Source organism: Symphalangus syndactylus, chromosome X (assembly GCF_028878055.3).
Source record: "Symphalangus syndactylus isolate Jambi chromosome X, NHGRI_mSymSyn1-v2.1_pri, whole genome shotgun sequence".
In the NCBI taxonomy this organism is placed as follows: domain Eukaryota; kingdom Metazoa; phylum Chordata; class Mammalia; order Primates; family Hylobatidae; genus Symphalangus; species Symphalangus syndactylus.
Genome location: NC_072447.2, coordinates 60,949,395 through 60,964,493, shown reverse-complemented (window position 1 = coordinate 60,964,493; position 15,099 = coordinate 60,949,395). Strand labels below are relative to the sequence as shown.

The 15,099-nt window shown below is 52.3% G+C and overlaps 2 protein-coding genes and 1 long non-coding RNA gene across 11 annotated transcripts in view; 1 reads left to right on the top strand and 2 right to left on the bottom strand.

Moving 5' to 3' along the window:
- The window catches only part of LOC134735963 (uncharacterized), a 14,460-nt gene extending 13,240 nt beyond the window's left edge, over nucleotides 1-1,220 (top strand). The window contains exon 3 of the long non-coding RNA XR_010119575.1: nucleotides 117-1,220. This is a non-coding gene — a long non-coding RNA (uncharacterized lncRNA). The remainder of the gene's footprint in view (nucleotides 1-116) is intronic.
- The window catches only part of LOC129475042 (zinc finger protein 674-like), a 981,285-nt gene that overhangs the window by 218,875 nt on the left and 747,311 nt on the right, over nucleotides 1-15,099 (bottom strand).
- UBA1 (ubiquitin like modifier activating enzyme 1) overlaps nucleotides 1-15,099 on the bottom strand; it is a 24,801-nt gene extending 9,702 nt beyond the window's left edge. The window contains exons 1-15 of one of the 9 annotated variants that reach the window (XM_063634389.1): nucleotides 11,521-11,743; nucleotides 8,543-8,617; nucleotides 6,640-6,756; nucleotides 6,457-6,515; nucleotides 6,186-6,354; nucleotides 5,949-6,083; nucleotides 4,498-4,604; nucleotides 4,131-4,221; nucleotides 3,887-4,019; nucleotides 3,250-3,347; nucleotides 2,993-3,139; nucleotides 2,683-2,859; nucleotides 2,450-2,554; nucleotides 2,271-2,351; nucleotides 1,784-1,939 (exon numbers count right to left, since the gene is read on the bottom strand). In XM_063634389.1, the coding sequence (XP_063490459.1) occupies nucleotides 1,784-1,939; nucleotides 2,271-2,351; nucleotides 2,450-2,554; nucleotides 2,683-2,859; nucleotides 2,993-3,139; nucleotides 3,250-3,347; nucleotides 3,887-4,019; nucleotides 4,131-4,221; nucleotides 4,498-4,604; nucleotides 5,949-6,083; nucleotides 6,186-6,354; nucleotides 6,457-6,515; nucleotides 6,640-6,756; nucleotides 8,543-8,560 (1,593 nt within the window). In that variant the 5' untranslated portion in view covers nucleotides 8,561-8,617; nucleotides 11,521-11,743. Of the gene's footprint in view, nucleotides 1-1,783; nucleotides 1,940-2,270; nucleotides 2,352-2,449; nucleotides 2,555-2,682; nucleotides 2,860-2,992; nucleotides 3,140-3,249; nucleotides 3,348-3,886; nucleotides 4,020-4,130; nucleotides 4,222-4,497; nucleotides 4,605-5,948; nucleotides 6,084-6,185; nucleotides 6,355-6,456; nucleotides 6,516-6,639; nucleotides 6,757-6,906; nucleotides 7,032-7,202; nucleotides 9,057-9,097; nucleotides 11,441-11,520; nucleotides 11,773-14,936 lie in introns of those variants that run through there. The other 8 variants (XM_063634393.1, XM_063634392.1, XM_063634394.1 and 5 more) reach the window with 8 other exon arrangements.

The following is a 15,099-nucleotide window of genomic DNA, read 5'->3' as shown; positions in this document are numbered from 1 at the left end:
CAGGATGATGATGCATGTGGCAGGGGCTCAGTGTAAAGGGAAGCTGTGGACAGGAACAGACTGGAGACAATGGGCCAGACATCTGTTCTTTCGTCTAACACCTACTATTTTTTTAGGTAATAGCACCCAGGATTGATGTAGACTCCCCCAACCACCACCAGGATGCTGGCACACAGACAAGCAGGATCCTTTCAAAGCCCAAATTGGGCCACGTCCCTCCTCTGCTCAGAATCCTTCCCTGGATCCCACCTCCACTTACCGTAAAATGAGTTGACTCCCTGACCCCTCCCACCTCAGGATCTTTGCGTAGGCTCTTCTGCAGCACAGGGCGCCCTAGTCCCTCATATCCTTGAGGTCTTTGCAGAACTCGGGCCTTCCTTAACCATTGTCATCAATACTACAAACCATTCTCCCTGACACCCCGACTTCCTTTGTCTGGTTTTTGTTGTTTCCTTGGAGGAGCACTCATCACCAACATTAACTATATACCTCACGATCGTATTGTGTCTATTGTTTGCTGTCCGTTCCCCTCTCCCTCCAGGAATCTTGTTTTATTCCTTGGTATATCCCCAATACCTAAAACAGTACCTCAATAACTATCTGGTGAATAAATGAAATAAAAGGGGGAATAAATCCTGGGTAAGCAAAAATGACATTGTTCCTTACAGAAGGCTTCTCAGAGAACCCTGCATAACCAACCCAGTTTCCATACGTGCAGAGAAGTGTAAGCTTAGGAGACTGAAACTACAACCCTTGGAAAGGCCTGCTTACAAGGTTGGCCCTTGGCTGGTGTCTGGGAACTTGGAATTCAGGAAGGTTCCCACCGCTCCCTACCTGGTATCAGTGGTTCACTGTGCCTAAACTGTTCATGCAAACAACACAGTTTATGCTGAACACCTTTCCTTCTGGGAGTCTGGAAATTTTGGTATGTGCCAGGAAGGGGGCGCCTACATGACCAGCCCCAAGCAAAAGAGATGGTGCTGAGTCTAACAAGCTTCCCTGGTTGGCAACATTTCACGTCTTGTTACACCTTGTTACTGTTATTTCTGTAGTTACTGTTGCTACTGGGGAAATAAAGGCCACTTTGTTTAACTCCCGCTGGGAGAAGACTCCTAGAAACTTGCACCTGGCTCCCCCAGACTTCAACCCACGAGCCTTTTCCCTTTGCTGATTTTGGTCTGTATCCTTTTGCTGTAATAAATTGTAGCCACAAGCACGACTATACGCTGAGTCCTGTGAGTACTCTTGGTGAATTGAGCTTGAGAGTGGTTTTGAGGACCCCAGACACACCGTCCCAACCAGCACTAAAAAGAGGACAACGCAAAAAAAGAAGATACAGAAGCTGAGGGAAAGAAAGGCCAAAAAGAAGAGCTTCTGGCAGAGGCGGAAAGATCTCTGACAGAAAGAATGGGAACAAGAAAAAGAAGGGGCGAGGTGTGGTGGCTCACGCCTGTAATACCAGCACTTTTGAGAGGCTGAAGCAGGCAGATCACCTGAGGTCGGGAATTCGAGACCAGCCTGACCAACATGGAGAAACCCTGTCTCTACTTAAAATGCAAAATCAGCCGGGCGTGGTGGCGCATGCCTGTAATTCCAGCTACTCAGGAGGCTGAAGCAGGAGAATCCCTTGAACCCAGGAGGCAGAGGTTGCGGTGGGCCAGAGATCACGCCACTGTACTACAGCCTGGGCAACAAGAGCGAAACTCCGTCTCAAAAAAAAAAAAAAAGAAAAAGAAAAAGGAGGAAAGTGAGACAACAAAGCCCCACCTCTTACCCTACTCACCGTGACATCCCAGGGCCGGAAAAGAAACTGTCGATTCAGATTTGACTTCTCAATGGTGTCCATGTCCGTAACGATGATTTCTCCACCCTCCCCGCAGCCCAGCCCAATCATGGCAAAGTTCTTGAGCAGCTCACAGCCAATGGCCCCCGCACCCACCTAAGAGGCAACCAAGAAGACAGGCAGAGGCTGGTCAGGGTGATACAGGCAGGTTAGTGTGAAGCTACCCATCACCCCTCACTCCCCCGAGAGACAGGGAGAGGGGCTAACAACACATCTTCAGGTTGCAGGACTCTAAGAAATGACATGCAGTCATGTGAGGAAGGAGGCACCAGAGGGTGAAACGAGGGATGCACTGGGTTTCCCTTCAAGATAAGGATAATGGCAAAGGGAATGCGCCACCGGTTGCATTGAGATGCCGAAGGAAGCCCCCAGGGGAGATGGCCAGAGGCCAAGGTGAGGGGAGCAGACATCCAAGGGGACCACTCACCAGAAAATACTTCTGCTTGCCCAGCTTCTCTTGCAGGTCTGAGCCAAACACAGCCACTTGCCCGTCATAACGGTTCTGGCGCTAAGGAATGCAAAGGGAGGAGGGTTAGAGAGAGGCCTCCCCAGAAATGCCCCCAATGGTCCCCATTGGGACCCTCCCCACAGGTCCCACCCACATACCTGGAGGCACTTGTCCTCCGTGAGGGCCTCTTTGTCCTCAGGGAGACACTCAAGAGCATCGAAGTATAGCCACTGCATGATGGGCATGAACTTCCCGGAGCAGGCCTGGAGAGGGGAAGGGAGAGAAGGGGTGGTCAGTGGTTAACAGGGGCCTGACACAGACAGAGAACAAGTGACAGAGTCAGGGAGGCACTTGGCCCACCCCAATCCTGCCTCTCCCCACCCGTGCTGACCTTCATGACTTCCTGGGCAGCCAGGCCCCCAATGAAGGCATTTATGGGTGCCAGATCCCCAGCAGCCACATACGCCAGCTTCCGGATGAGGTCCTCATCCAGGTTCTCTTGCTGCACTGCTGGCAGGGCTCCAGCATTCACAGCCTGTGCTAAGGCTACCAGTTCTGCTGCATCCTCCTGGTGGGCCGGAAAAAACCAAGAGAGGATCTGTCAGGCCACAGTGAGGGCAGGGAGTGTGGACAGGCAGAGAGGCATGGTGGGCCTTCAGTGCCAGGCACGTCTGCGCTGGCTGGCTCGCCCATCCACCCACCTCATTGCGGGGCCGAGGTGGCCGGCCATGCTGAGCACAGAACTGGTGCAGGGCCTGGAAGCCAATGTGCAGCTGCGCAGGGCGAGAAAACTTGGCGAAGTCCGTCATCACAAAGTCAGGTTCTGCCAGTGAGGCCACCAAGGATTTCTGTGGCGGGGGAAGGGGGAGGTCATCAGAACCAGAAGAGAGGAATGGAGAACTAGGGAATGCCTAGAACCACACCCTCCACAGCGCACTGCTCCCATCGACACACTCACAAAGCTAATCTTCTTGGGTACTTTGACCTGACTGACGATGCCTCCACGGATGTAGTCAGAGAAGTTGGAGGTGTCACAGATGCTAAAGGTATAAGGACCTACAGAGGGCAGGAAGAGAGCTGTCAGTCTACCCATTCTCCCTAAAATCCACAACCCCTGCAAGATAAGGAACCTCCTGCCCCGACTCAGCTCAGACATCAGAAGCTGTCTCCCCTCTGCTCCAGGCTCCACTTGGACATCAGAAACCATCTCTCCTGTGCCCCAGACCCAGCTCACACCCCGTGAGACCCTGTGTCCCTGGCTCCAAGTCTACACAGGAAGACCTTCTCTGCTTCCCATCCAAATCAGCTCACACACAAGTAGATCCTCTGATCTGCCCTGTTCAAATACCAGAGACCTTTTCCCCACTCAGCTCAGATACCAGGGACACATTCTCCCAGGAATAGCTCAAACACAGTACCTCTCCCCCATGCCCACCAGCTCTTATTGGACCCCACGGGATTGTCTCGTCTGAAACACCAGGATGTGTCTCCCCAACTCTGAACCAAGGGCCATGTCTCCTCCTTTCAACTCCTCGGCCAGAACCCAGGAACATATCTTCTAGTTCCCCTCTGCTTCCCCCATGGTCCCAGCTCACCCAGGACTTTGATCTCCATGGGCTGATTTCCATTGAGTTCAACCATGCCCTGTACTTCTGAAAAGGAGACAAAGTCCCCACTCTCAAACCCGTGTCGGGCCTCATCCAGGCAGGTAACCACACCGGGGTTGTCCTGGTTAAAGGAAGAGTGAGTCTCAGAAACAGGCCCAGGGTACCAAGAGCAGACAGGAAGGACTACCGCAGCCCATCTACCTGCTAGGAACCCTAGGGCTGGTCTCCTTACCTTGGTAACCATAGAAACCATAGCACTGAGCGGCTGCTCCCCATTGGAATCTGTGAGGATCATTTCCTCTCCAAAGTCACAGAAGAGCTGCCTATAGAGGGAAGCAATAGGGCTGGTGCCTGTGTCCCATTCACATACAGGCCCCACGGGTCCCTCAAGATATAGTGAAAACTTGCTGAGCAAACTCAGCCTATCACTGCTGGGATGTAAGATGGTACTTGTGCCACATGGGGAGAGATGAACACACAGAACCCAAAACCTGGGTAGCTGAGAATGGATGAGGGCAGGGAGAGCCTAGAGGTCTTGGCCTGGGCCTGGTAGGAGTTGGGGGAAAAAGGGACGGGGAGGGGGGTGGGCTGCTACTCACCCAAACAGGCCCCGCGTGTCTGCCACCACCAGCTTGATGCCACGGTTGTGACAGAACTCACCCACTCGCAGCTGGTCCTCCAGGGGGGTGTTGGTGAGCACCACCACCTGTGGAGAGATGGAGGTTCAGGCCCAGCATTGGGGTGAAGGGGAAAAAATGGTGGAGGGCTAGTGTGGAAGACTCAGGCAGTCCTCAAGACAGACACATCCAGGCTTTGCTGGGTTAGCCTCTTTCACAAACACATAGCACCTACTGTGCATCAGACTCTGTGGGGGTCGAAAATGAACCCCTGGACTATACCAGGAAAGGTGAAGAGGTAGCTGGGAGGACGGAGTTTGGAGAAGAGCTGACTCATTTATTTGACAAACACCCGCTGCTGTCTGCCTGCCATGCCCTGTGAGACACTGGAGTAAAACTCTGTCTCCAGCCAAAGTCTGAGCTCACTCCTACCACACCCACCTGCTTCCAATTGTCAAGACAATGCCTGCTCCGCCATGATCTTTGGGATTTTGCTCTCTGCCTGAATGTCCATCCTTCCCCACCAGGGTGAGCTCCTACTCCTCTATCAGGATTTAGCTGCAGTGCCCTGGCAACCTGGGATACCCCAGGGCCGACTCTCAGCTTCCAGAGCACCTCTTTCCGGCCTGGACTTTTTAATTAACAAACACCCATCCAGTCCTTATATGCCAGCTGCAATTCCACGTGTTTAACCCTCACAAAAAGTCCATAAAGTTGGTGCTGCTACCACGCACTGACTACAAACAGGAAAACTAAGGTACAGGAGATGAAGCAACCTGCTTGAAGTCACCCTACCAAGGCTGGAGGCCTGCAGCAAGGCAGTATGGCTCCACAGTCTGTGCCCACAACCACTATGCTGTACTGTCTGTACACATCATCCCCACTTGAAAAGGCGGGGCCAGACCAAGTGCGGTGGCTCACACCCGTAATCCCAGCACTTTGGGAGGCCGAGGCGGGCAGATCACAAGGTCAGGAGATCGAGACCACCCTGGCTAACACAGTGAAACCCTGTCTCTACTACACTTGATCTTAGCCAAAAGGCCGAGAAGCGATAACCTCGTCTCTACTAAAAATACAAAAAAAAAAAAAAAAAATTAGCCAGGTGGGGTGGCGGGCACCTGTAGTCCCAGCTACTCGGGAGGCTGAGGCAGGAGAATGGCGTGAACCCGGAAGGCGTAGCTTGCAGTAAGCCGAGATCGCGCCACTGCACTCCAGCTTGGGCGACAGAGCAAGACTCTGTCTCAAAAAAAAAAAAAAAGAAAAGACAAGAAAAGGCAGGGCCAGGGGCTAACTGCTGCCTGCATACTCTAGTCCCCCAGCACAAAACCTGGCATTCAAGCCGACCCATTAAATCAATATTGAATACTACTGAACAAACCAGAGATGGGCTCTGAGAGAACTGGGCAGAAGGCTGGGTGGTACCCCCAAGATACCTGGAAACCACTAAGGAAGTCCTCAACGAGGGGTCCAGTGTAGGCAGTGACAGGCACATAGCTGTTGAGCTCAGCGAGGCGGGGCTGTGATACCTGGGCCCGGTTTTTACCAATGTCCTCCTCCCGCAGGTAGAACTGTAAGGGTATGCAGTAGGGAAAAAGATGAAATGGCTGTGGCACCAGGAACGGTGGTGCCTCGGGAAGGGGGAAAGGGGGAAGGGTGCTAGGAAGAGGTACCTGGGAGGAAAGATCAGCCCACTGGGCAGTGCCCTGGTCATGTAGGGTAACAGCCTTGACCCCACCAAGGATGATGTTCTTAGCGATCTCCACGCCCAGGCCCCGCAGGCCTGATACCAGGACACTGGATGTCTGGAGCCGCTTCATTGCCTCATGGCCCAACACATACCTGCCAGGTTAGGGGGTACTCTAGGTCAGGGCCTGCCCCACCCAACCCTATCCTCTCAATGTCCCATCCCACACCCCTCAGCCCGGCCTTGGCCCCACTTACAGCTGCCGGGAGTAAAGGCCCTCGTCTATGTCTGCTTCACTGCCGTTCTTGGCCATTCCCTAGGGATAGAGGGAAAGAACAAGTTTAGGGAGACACACAGGAGTGGAGCATAGACAGAGAGTGATACAAAAGACTTTCCCACCCACCACCTCGTCTGCCAGTCTCCACGGAGAGGGCACTCACGTTGGTTGGCACCGAGGGCACTTCGGACAACACGGACTGGGCAGGGGAGCAGTTAGAACCCGGCTTTGGATCAGGCCCGGACACGCGACGTTTCTTGGACAGCGGCGAGCTGGACATCTGGAGGAAAAAAGGAAGATCAGAGGTGACCCTGGGGCACATGGGTACCATTTTTCTGTTAGTAGCAACTGCGGGGAAAGGGAAGACTTAAGTATTAGTACCCCCATTTTACAGCAAAGAGGGGACAGGCACAGAAAGGTGAAGACTTGCCCAGGGTAACACAGCTGTCAGACCTAAGATCTGAACCCAGGTGGTCTGATTTGCAAATCCACACTGCTGACCACTAAGCCATTTGCTTCTTCCCAGCCCAGGATAATGAGGGAAAGACTCCAATCCTGGAGTGAAAGGAATGACAAGAATGTACTTGTGTGGAGGTCAGGGGAAGGATGTGGATTCAGGACAGACCTGGTTTCAAATCTTGAGCCTGCCATGCACTAACAGTAATAATTAACTGCCACAGACCTCAGTTTTCTCACCTGTGAAACAGGGGTGATAATACCACTTACCTTCCCCATGGGGTTATCGAGATGATAAATAACACAGAGCATAGAACCTGGCACAGAGTAGGTAGGCAGTAACAAGCAGCCATTCTCCTCTCCCTTAATCCCAGGGATGGCGGCGGGAGCGGGGAGTGCAGAAGGGAAGTGAGGCTTGGACATCCATCAGGGTGGCATGATGGCGGGAGCGGTAACTTGCTGAGAACCCAGTCCCCAGAGGAGCTCAGGGAGGGAAGTTTTATAAAGCCCAACCCTGCCCCCAGCTTTGGGAGGGGAAAACCGACACAGACCAATAAAAGAGGTTGCAGAAAGAGAGAAAACAAACACATCCCAAGCCTCATCTGCATGCGGAGTTCCTTAAACAGGTTAACCACAATGATAAATGAGTATTATTAGATTTATCAGGAGTCCTCCCTGTGCCAGATGCCATAGTAAGCACTTCTCTAAGCCTCCTCTCACTCTGCCCTCAGGGTACTCCTGTGGGGTTTGGAGTGCTATCAATAATACCCCCAACTTTAAAGTGAAGGAAAAAAATTCACTCAGGGACGTTTGGTGACCAAGGTTCCCACACACTAGCTGAGCTGGGACCAGACCAGGATCTGCTGACTCTGAAGCCCAAGCTGCTTCCTCGTGTTATCATGTTTCATCCCCTCTATGACCCTGCAAGGCAGAGTTTAGCGTCCTTGCCAGACAAATGAGAAGTAACTTGCCCAGGGTCACCTGCTAGGTCCCAGAGACAGAACAATACAGCCTGCTGTGGAAGTGAAATCTGGTGGTGGGGGTGACTGGCTCCACATGCTGGAGATGGGAGGACCCAGCGTCACTTCCCCTCACCCCCAGTGCTCCTCTAGGCACTGAGTCTTCTGTTCACACAAGTCCTCCCACACTGAGACTTTTATGACACTAAGTATCCCAATGTACCTAAGATTCCATCTTGGCACTTGTCACTAGCACCAACCACAATGACAAGAGCTCCCTACTATCTACCAAGAGCATACTGCGTGTCAATCAAAGAGGAAAGGGCTTTGTCTAATCTTAACAATCCCCATGACCCAGATAACCCTATGCCCAAATCACAAATGAGAAAACAAAGGCTCAGAGAACCCCACTCACTCGTCCAGAGGCATGCAGCTGGTGGGGGACTGTTTGCCAAATGCCCCTGGGCTCAGGGCCCAGTCCAGAGGGCTAAGGAATGGGAGATGAGGGGAGGCAGGAGGCTGGCTGGAGCCCCAGAGATAGCCAGGTGAATTGCTTGGAATGCTAAGAACCAACCTGGGTAGCAAGAGGCTTGGTGAGTTAGTAGAGACAAAGGTGAACCATATTTTCCATTTACTGACTCTCTGACTGACCTGGGGTAGAGATCTCATTTCCTCTGAGCCTCATTTTCTCCAAAAGCTGGGACAAACGAAACTGTCTTCAAGGGGCTGCCGGCAGGGTTAAAGAAGCCAAGGTCTGTGGTCAGAACTCACTGACCTGAGGATATGAGTTCCTCCCTGGGCACGTGTAGTGGCCTCCATTACTTAGTTATCTCCTTGCCTTGTCATTCGTCAGTTTGTTTGGGACACGCCATTTCCTCATTCCATAAATTAGAGATGATCCAGGTCCAGAGAGCACTTTAATATCTGGACATTTCACCTCTGGATCCCTAGTGTAGGCAGCAAGAGTCTAAGAAGTTTCAGATGATTGTTCAAGTGGATTTCGATTGCAAAGGTCTGGAACAGCCCTGTCTCAAGGCAAGCAGGAGTCTGGGACAGAAACTCTGGAGAGGAGCTAAAGATCCCCCACACCCAGCAGAAAAACAATCTACACCCTTCCTCCCTCAACATTTGCTCAGGCCCCCACTATAACATACACACTGTGAACTGTTTCGCAAAGCTGAGCTGCAGCTTCGTTTCTAAACATACCTGAGTCTCCAAACTGAAGATTTTCAAGCGTAAGCATTCTCTATTCCCAAACCAGAGGGTTTGAGGGAAGAGTCTTGGAGGTGTGAGAGGAGGCAGGTTAGCAGGATGGAGAAGCTAGGGCATAGAGAAGGGGGGCTGGAGCATGTCAAGCTTTCTGGAGGGGGTTAACTGAGAAGTCCATGGGAACGTGAGAGGAGAATCAGGAAGTGGGTGTCTAAGAGCAAGGAGGCTCTGATAGAAATGGGAAAGGAGATGTTAGAAGTCCTGGGAGGGAAGGGACTAGGCTAGGGTATTAGGAAAAGACTCAAATTCGGATCTCTGGAAAAGGATCTTTTGGAGAAAGGCTGAAAAATTGCAGTGGAGGCCCCCAGAGGCTGCAAGGAGGTAGGAAGACAGTTGCTGGGCCCCATAGAAGCTGCAAAGGGAATGGGTGGGGGATTCTAGAGTCTGAGGAGGCAGCAGGAAGATGTTGGGGTCTGGGGGGAGGGGTAGCCTCCATCAGGAGGATGTTGAGGCTCTGGAGGTCTCTGGAGACAGATGCTGGTAGCAGAAAGAAATCTTTAACCAAAAATAATAGATAGGGACATGCAAGAGGAGAGCTGTATCTGACATTCCTACTACAGAGTCCCAGGAGGCTGTGAGGGTGGATGGTGAGGGGCTGGGAGAGGTTTCTAATGGAACACAAAGGCTCTGTGTCAGTCTCTGACAGGACATGCTAGGTATCACAGCTGCTCTGAGTGGGTGGAAAAGGGAAGCTGGGCCCAGATAGTTCAGGCCTTAAAAAGGTTAGTAAGCAAACACTGGCTAGGTCCCCAAATGGGGTTGGGTTTCTCTGACCAATTATGTAGGACCCCATGGAGGCACTGAAGGTAGATGCTGAGAAGAGGGTTTTCTACTGCAGTAGAAAACAAGAGGGCCAAAGCCAGGCGCGGTGGCTCACGACTGCAATGCCAGCACTTTGGGAGGCCGAGGCAGGTGGATCACCTGAGGTCAGGAGTTCGAGACCAGCCTGGGCAATATGGTGAAACCCCATCTCTACTAAAAATACAAAAAATTAGCCGGGCGTGGTGGCGCATGCCTGTAATCCCAGCTACTTGGGAGGCTGAGGTTGCAGTGAGCCGAGATGGCGCCACTGCACTCCAGCCTGGACGACACAGTGAAACAATTGTCTCAAAAAAAGAAAAAGAAAAAGAAAAAGAAAACAAGAGGGCCTGTGGGGGGAAGGGACATCTGACAATGATCCTGGGGTCCAAGGAGGCTGAAAGCATAAGCTGAAAACCCCTGACTGCAGACGTTAGGGATCTTGAAAGGATCTGAGGGCAGATTCTGAGGCCTGATGTGAGGATAAGGGATCTGTGAAAAAAGCAGCTAGAACCCAGGTTGGTTTTTGAAGGTAGAGGCTGGGTCTAGGGTGGGGTTGGGGATGGGGAGGCGAGTCTCTGATGGAAGGGGCTAGAAGCCAACGGGGTCTGCAAGAGCAGATGTTCGCAGGGGCTCTTTGATGAAGAATTATGTATCCAAACAGTTCCTCCCTGGTATCTGGTGCACTGGAAGGCTCTGGGGGTTCAAGGTGCCTGATGGGGAAGATGCTGAGGCCTCTCAGTAGTCTCTGAATACTGGAAGTATAAAAAGCGAGAAATTCCGTAAAAGTAGACAAAGTGTCAAAGGACACAGTCTAGGAATTGAGGAGTCTCTCAAGGCAGATGCTAAGAGGGGTCTCTGAGTATAAATACTGGGCAGAGTCTCTGATGGCAGATGCTAGGGGCCAGGGTGGGGTTAGGAGACCTGAGGTGTGGCGAAGAGGGGTCCCCGACACAAAGGCCAGGCCCAAATGGCCTTTCACAGGGTCTAGTACCCCTGGAAGCTCTGAGCGCGGCTAGCATGTGTGTGGGATGGGGGGCCTGAAGGAAAATGCTAAAGAGGACTCTCTTACAGAGATAAAGGGCCTATGGACCCCTTCGAGATCTAGCCCGTCTTGGAAGACTTGAGGGCAAATACTGAGAGGCTAGAGGTGTCTCAAAGGAGATTCTGGGGCAGGTCTTTGATGGCATTCAATGGTGAGGAGCTCTGATCAGCAATGCTGATCCCCGTAAATCTCTATTGGAGACTGGGGAGAGTTCTGATCTGAGATACAAGGTTCGGAACGGAGTCAGGTCCCAGACTAGAGATGTTGGGCGTGAGTCTCTAAAAGCACATCCTAGGGGTCCGACTCCAAGGTCAGATTTTGGAACCAGAGGGAGCCGGAGTGGTCCTGGCCGGGGAAAGTCGGCCCCGCCCCAGGATCCGCTCCCCCCTCCCTACTCCGCTGATTCCTGGCGCCCGAGTCACCGTGGCCCGCCCCGACAGGAGCGTGTCTCAGGCCCCTGCAGTGCCTCCCCGAAACCCCTGCCCAGGGCGAGGCGCAGTGAAAGGACGTTTTTTACCAATGCCGGTTCCCCGGGTCGCGCCGCCGCCAACTCCTCAAGGAGCCGAAGCCAAGCCCGGCCGCCACCCTCCTCCTTCTCCTCCTCCCCGCCGCCTGGGCCGCCTAGATTCGCCGCTGCCGCCTTCTCCTCCCCCGGCCGTTGTGGTTGTGGTTGTCCCTGCCACCTCCTTCAGCCGAGCCGCCGACACAAGATGGCGGCTGCCGAGCCTGGGGCCGGAACAAAACCTTGGGCCCCACCCCCAGAAACCCGGATGCAAGCGGGCCGCGCCTACTTATGAATCATGCATAAAGTTCCCTACCCAGTTGCGATTCATTCGGTTAGAAGTGGAACAGCACCACCTGGTGGACATTGTGGCAGTAACAACGAAAACAGTTAAAACAGAGGCCACGCCTCATGGAATGTGAATAATGAATGAATTGTTGTAGCTAGGCTGTCATGGAAGCGAAGAAAAACCGTTAAGGCCATGCTTCCTGATTATAAGTTATGCATGAAGTTGAGTGGTTGGTAGACTAACAACCAGCAACCAGAAAACAGATGTTAAAACATGGAAGCCACACACCCCCCATTCATGAATAATGATGATCTTGCAGGGGCCCGGAAGCTAAGGAGACCCAGGCCACAACTTACTCATGAATAATGCATGAGGCCCACTGGGTTGGAATAAAAGGGGCACGCCCGCCTATTGCTGCATCTAATACACTGTAAGCAGGGAAATGGGGCTACTGCAGGGAAAACACACTCTCCCAGGTCCTGAATAATGAATTATGCTGCTGCAGTAGCTCAACCTGGAAACTCAGAGAGGTCAAGAAAGGTTCCACCCAATTTATGAATTATGCATAAGGCGAAGAAACACCCAAGACTGCCCTGCCCAGCAAATAGGGATTACGATGCTATAGCCAAGGCAAAGTGAGCACGCCTTCCTGTTCATGAATAATGAAAGATGTCACTGCAGTGCCACCAGAAAACCCAGGGGAAGTGTACTCCCTGCCCCCGCCTCCCTTCTCCACGCCTCCCTCCATTCTCCCCGCCTCAGGAACAAGGACTGCCTTGGTCCAATCAAACCCAAACTCACTACATGTCTTTGGCAGGTGCTTCAGTTTCCACAACTGTAAAATGAGGATAGTAATAGAGCCCACCCACCTCACAGAGATGTGTTATTATGAAAATCAGATCACGCCTGTAATCCCAGCACTTTAGGAGACCGAGACGGGTGGATCACCTGAGGTCAGGAATTCAAGACCAGCCTGGCCAAGATGGTGAAACCCTGTCTCTACTAAAAATACAAAAATTAGCTGGGCATGGTGGCGGGCGCCTGTAATCCCAGCTACTGGGGAGGCTGAGGCAGGAGAATCGCTTGAACTCGGGAAGCAGAGGTTGCAGTCAGCCGAGATCGCGCCATTGCACTCCAGCTTGGGCGACAAGAAAGAAACTCCGTCTCAAACAAAAGAAAATCAGAGAATATAAATTATGGGATGAGCCTTAGAACATTGCCGGCACAAGGCACTGTTAAATTTTTAAAATATTAGGCCGGGCGCGGTGGCTCAAGCCTGTAATCCCAGCACTTTGGGAGGCCGAGGCGGGCGGATCACGAGGTCAGGAGATCGAGACCATCCTGGCTAACACGGTGAAACCCCGTCTCTACTAAAAATACAAAAAATTAGCCGGGCGTGTTGGCGGGCGCCTGTAGTCCCAGCTACTCGGGAGGCTGAGGCAGGAGAATGGCGTGAACCCGGGAGCCGGAGCTTGCAGTGAGCCGAGATCGCGCCACTGCACTCCAGCCTGGGCGACAGAGCGAGACTCTGTCTCAAAAAAAAAAAAAAAATTTTTTTTAAATATTATATGTTAATATAAAGGTAATGTTAAGATATGCAAATATATATTTACATTAATATAAAATTAGTTATGAATACTCAGCCACTAGAGAAACCCCCAACTTGGGCCACTGCTTCCCCATCCATAAAATAGGAATAACAACAACCTACCTTGCGATGGAGTTTAAATGAAGAAATAAGTAGAAAGGGCTTAGACCAGTGCCTGGCACATACTAAGTGTTATATTAGTAGTAGTAGTACTATTAAATGGCGGCGCAGGGGAGTGGGGAGGGGAGACATTATGGCATCTGGTTAAGACTACAGATTGCGGAACTAGACCCCAATTTGAATCCCGACCCAGCCACTCACTGATTGTGTGACCTTAGGCAAATTACTTAGCCTTCCTGTGTCCCAGTTTCCTTATCTATAAAGTGGGGGTAATAATGACCTACCTCCTAGGATTGTCGTGAAGATTAAATGCGCTAAGTAGCTAAACGAGTGTAAGCTAATCTTATCATTATCCTCATACCTATTATTCAGGCTTACAAAACGATTTGCCAAAGATCACACAACTGGAAAGGATCGATGGGATTTGAATCCAGAGCCTCGGCTGATTATCTGGGATTACCAGGCCATAAGAAATGAACAATGTAGGAGGCCTCATCCCTTCGCTAGACGCCAGGTTTTAACTCTGGTACCTGCAAGGGAAAGCTAACCGCGGATCATGCAGACAAAGCTGCAAAAGCCACACTCCTCATGAATTAAGCACGGAACCCCTAGAAAAGCCACTGAAAACTCAGGGTGCTACTTAACTTTTGCGAATCGTCAATGAACTCGTTTGCGCGGCAGACTTCAGAACGCCCCTTCAGCACGTCCCTTCGGCACGCTGATCCGCCCCTCGTGAATAATTCACAAGCCGATAACCTTCAGCGGACCAGGTGCGAAAGAGGCAAAAAACTGCCTCCTACCACAGCCCCACCTTATTATGAATAATGAATAAAGGCCGGGTGGCGCCGCGTCAGCTCAGGAAGAGCTGGGCTCCGGTGTCCCTTCCCCAGCCTGAGCTGGGAGGCTCCTCTCCCTAGAAACATCTGGGCCCCCGACGTGTCCAGTCTCGCAGTCCTGAGCCTCCAGACGCGGGGAGGACGTCATCACAGAACCAGAGGTCACAAAGGCCTGACACCTCCACAATGCCACGTCGGTCCCGATTGTTCTCACTGTCACCAGGACTCCGTCCTGAAACAAGCCCTCCCCCAGTCCCGCCTTGACTTTAGTAACCTCAAACTTTGCTTCTCCCCTTGAAGAATAACCCAAATCCTGCTCCAGGGACAAGGGTGCCCATACACACACCCTAAGAATCTCCCCAAAGCCCCCCAAACCCTGTCTCCGAGGGGTGCTCCCCAAAACAGACTCCCAAATCCCACCCCGAAGTCCTCAAACGGAACCCCTTAAGGGTCTCCTCAAAAGCAGACGCCCCCAAAATATCACCCCGGGCCCGGAGGCTCCAAATACGCCCATGAGGGGATCCCCGAAGTTGGGATTAGGGAAGCACCCTCCTCCAAATGCTGTCCAGAGGCTTGGGGGCACGGTGCTCCAGCTCACCCCCTGTGCCGGGCGGAAGCCTCGCCTTCCTGCCAAAGATGAGCTGAAGCCACGGGGCAACGGAAGAGCAAACCACCTCCGTCGTACAAGAGAAGCCAGAGTTTGCGCGGAGCTCGGAAGCGCGGGGCCTTGGAGAGCCCCGGGTCTGGGATGTACCACAGAT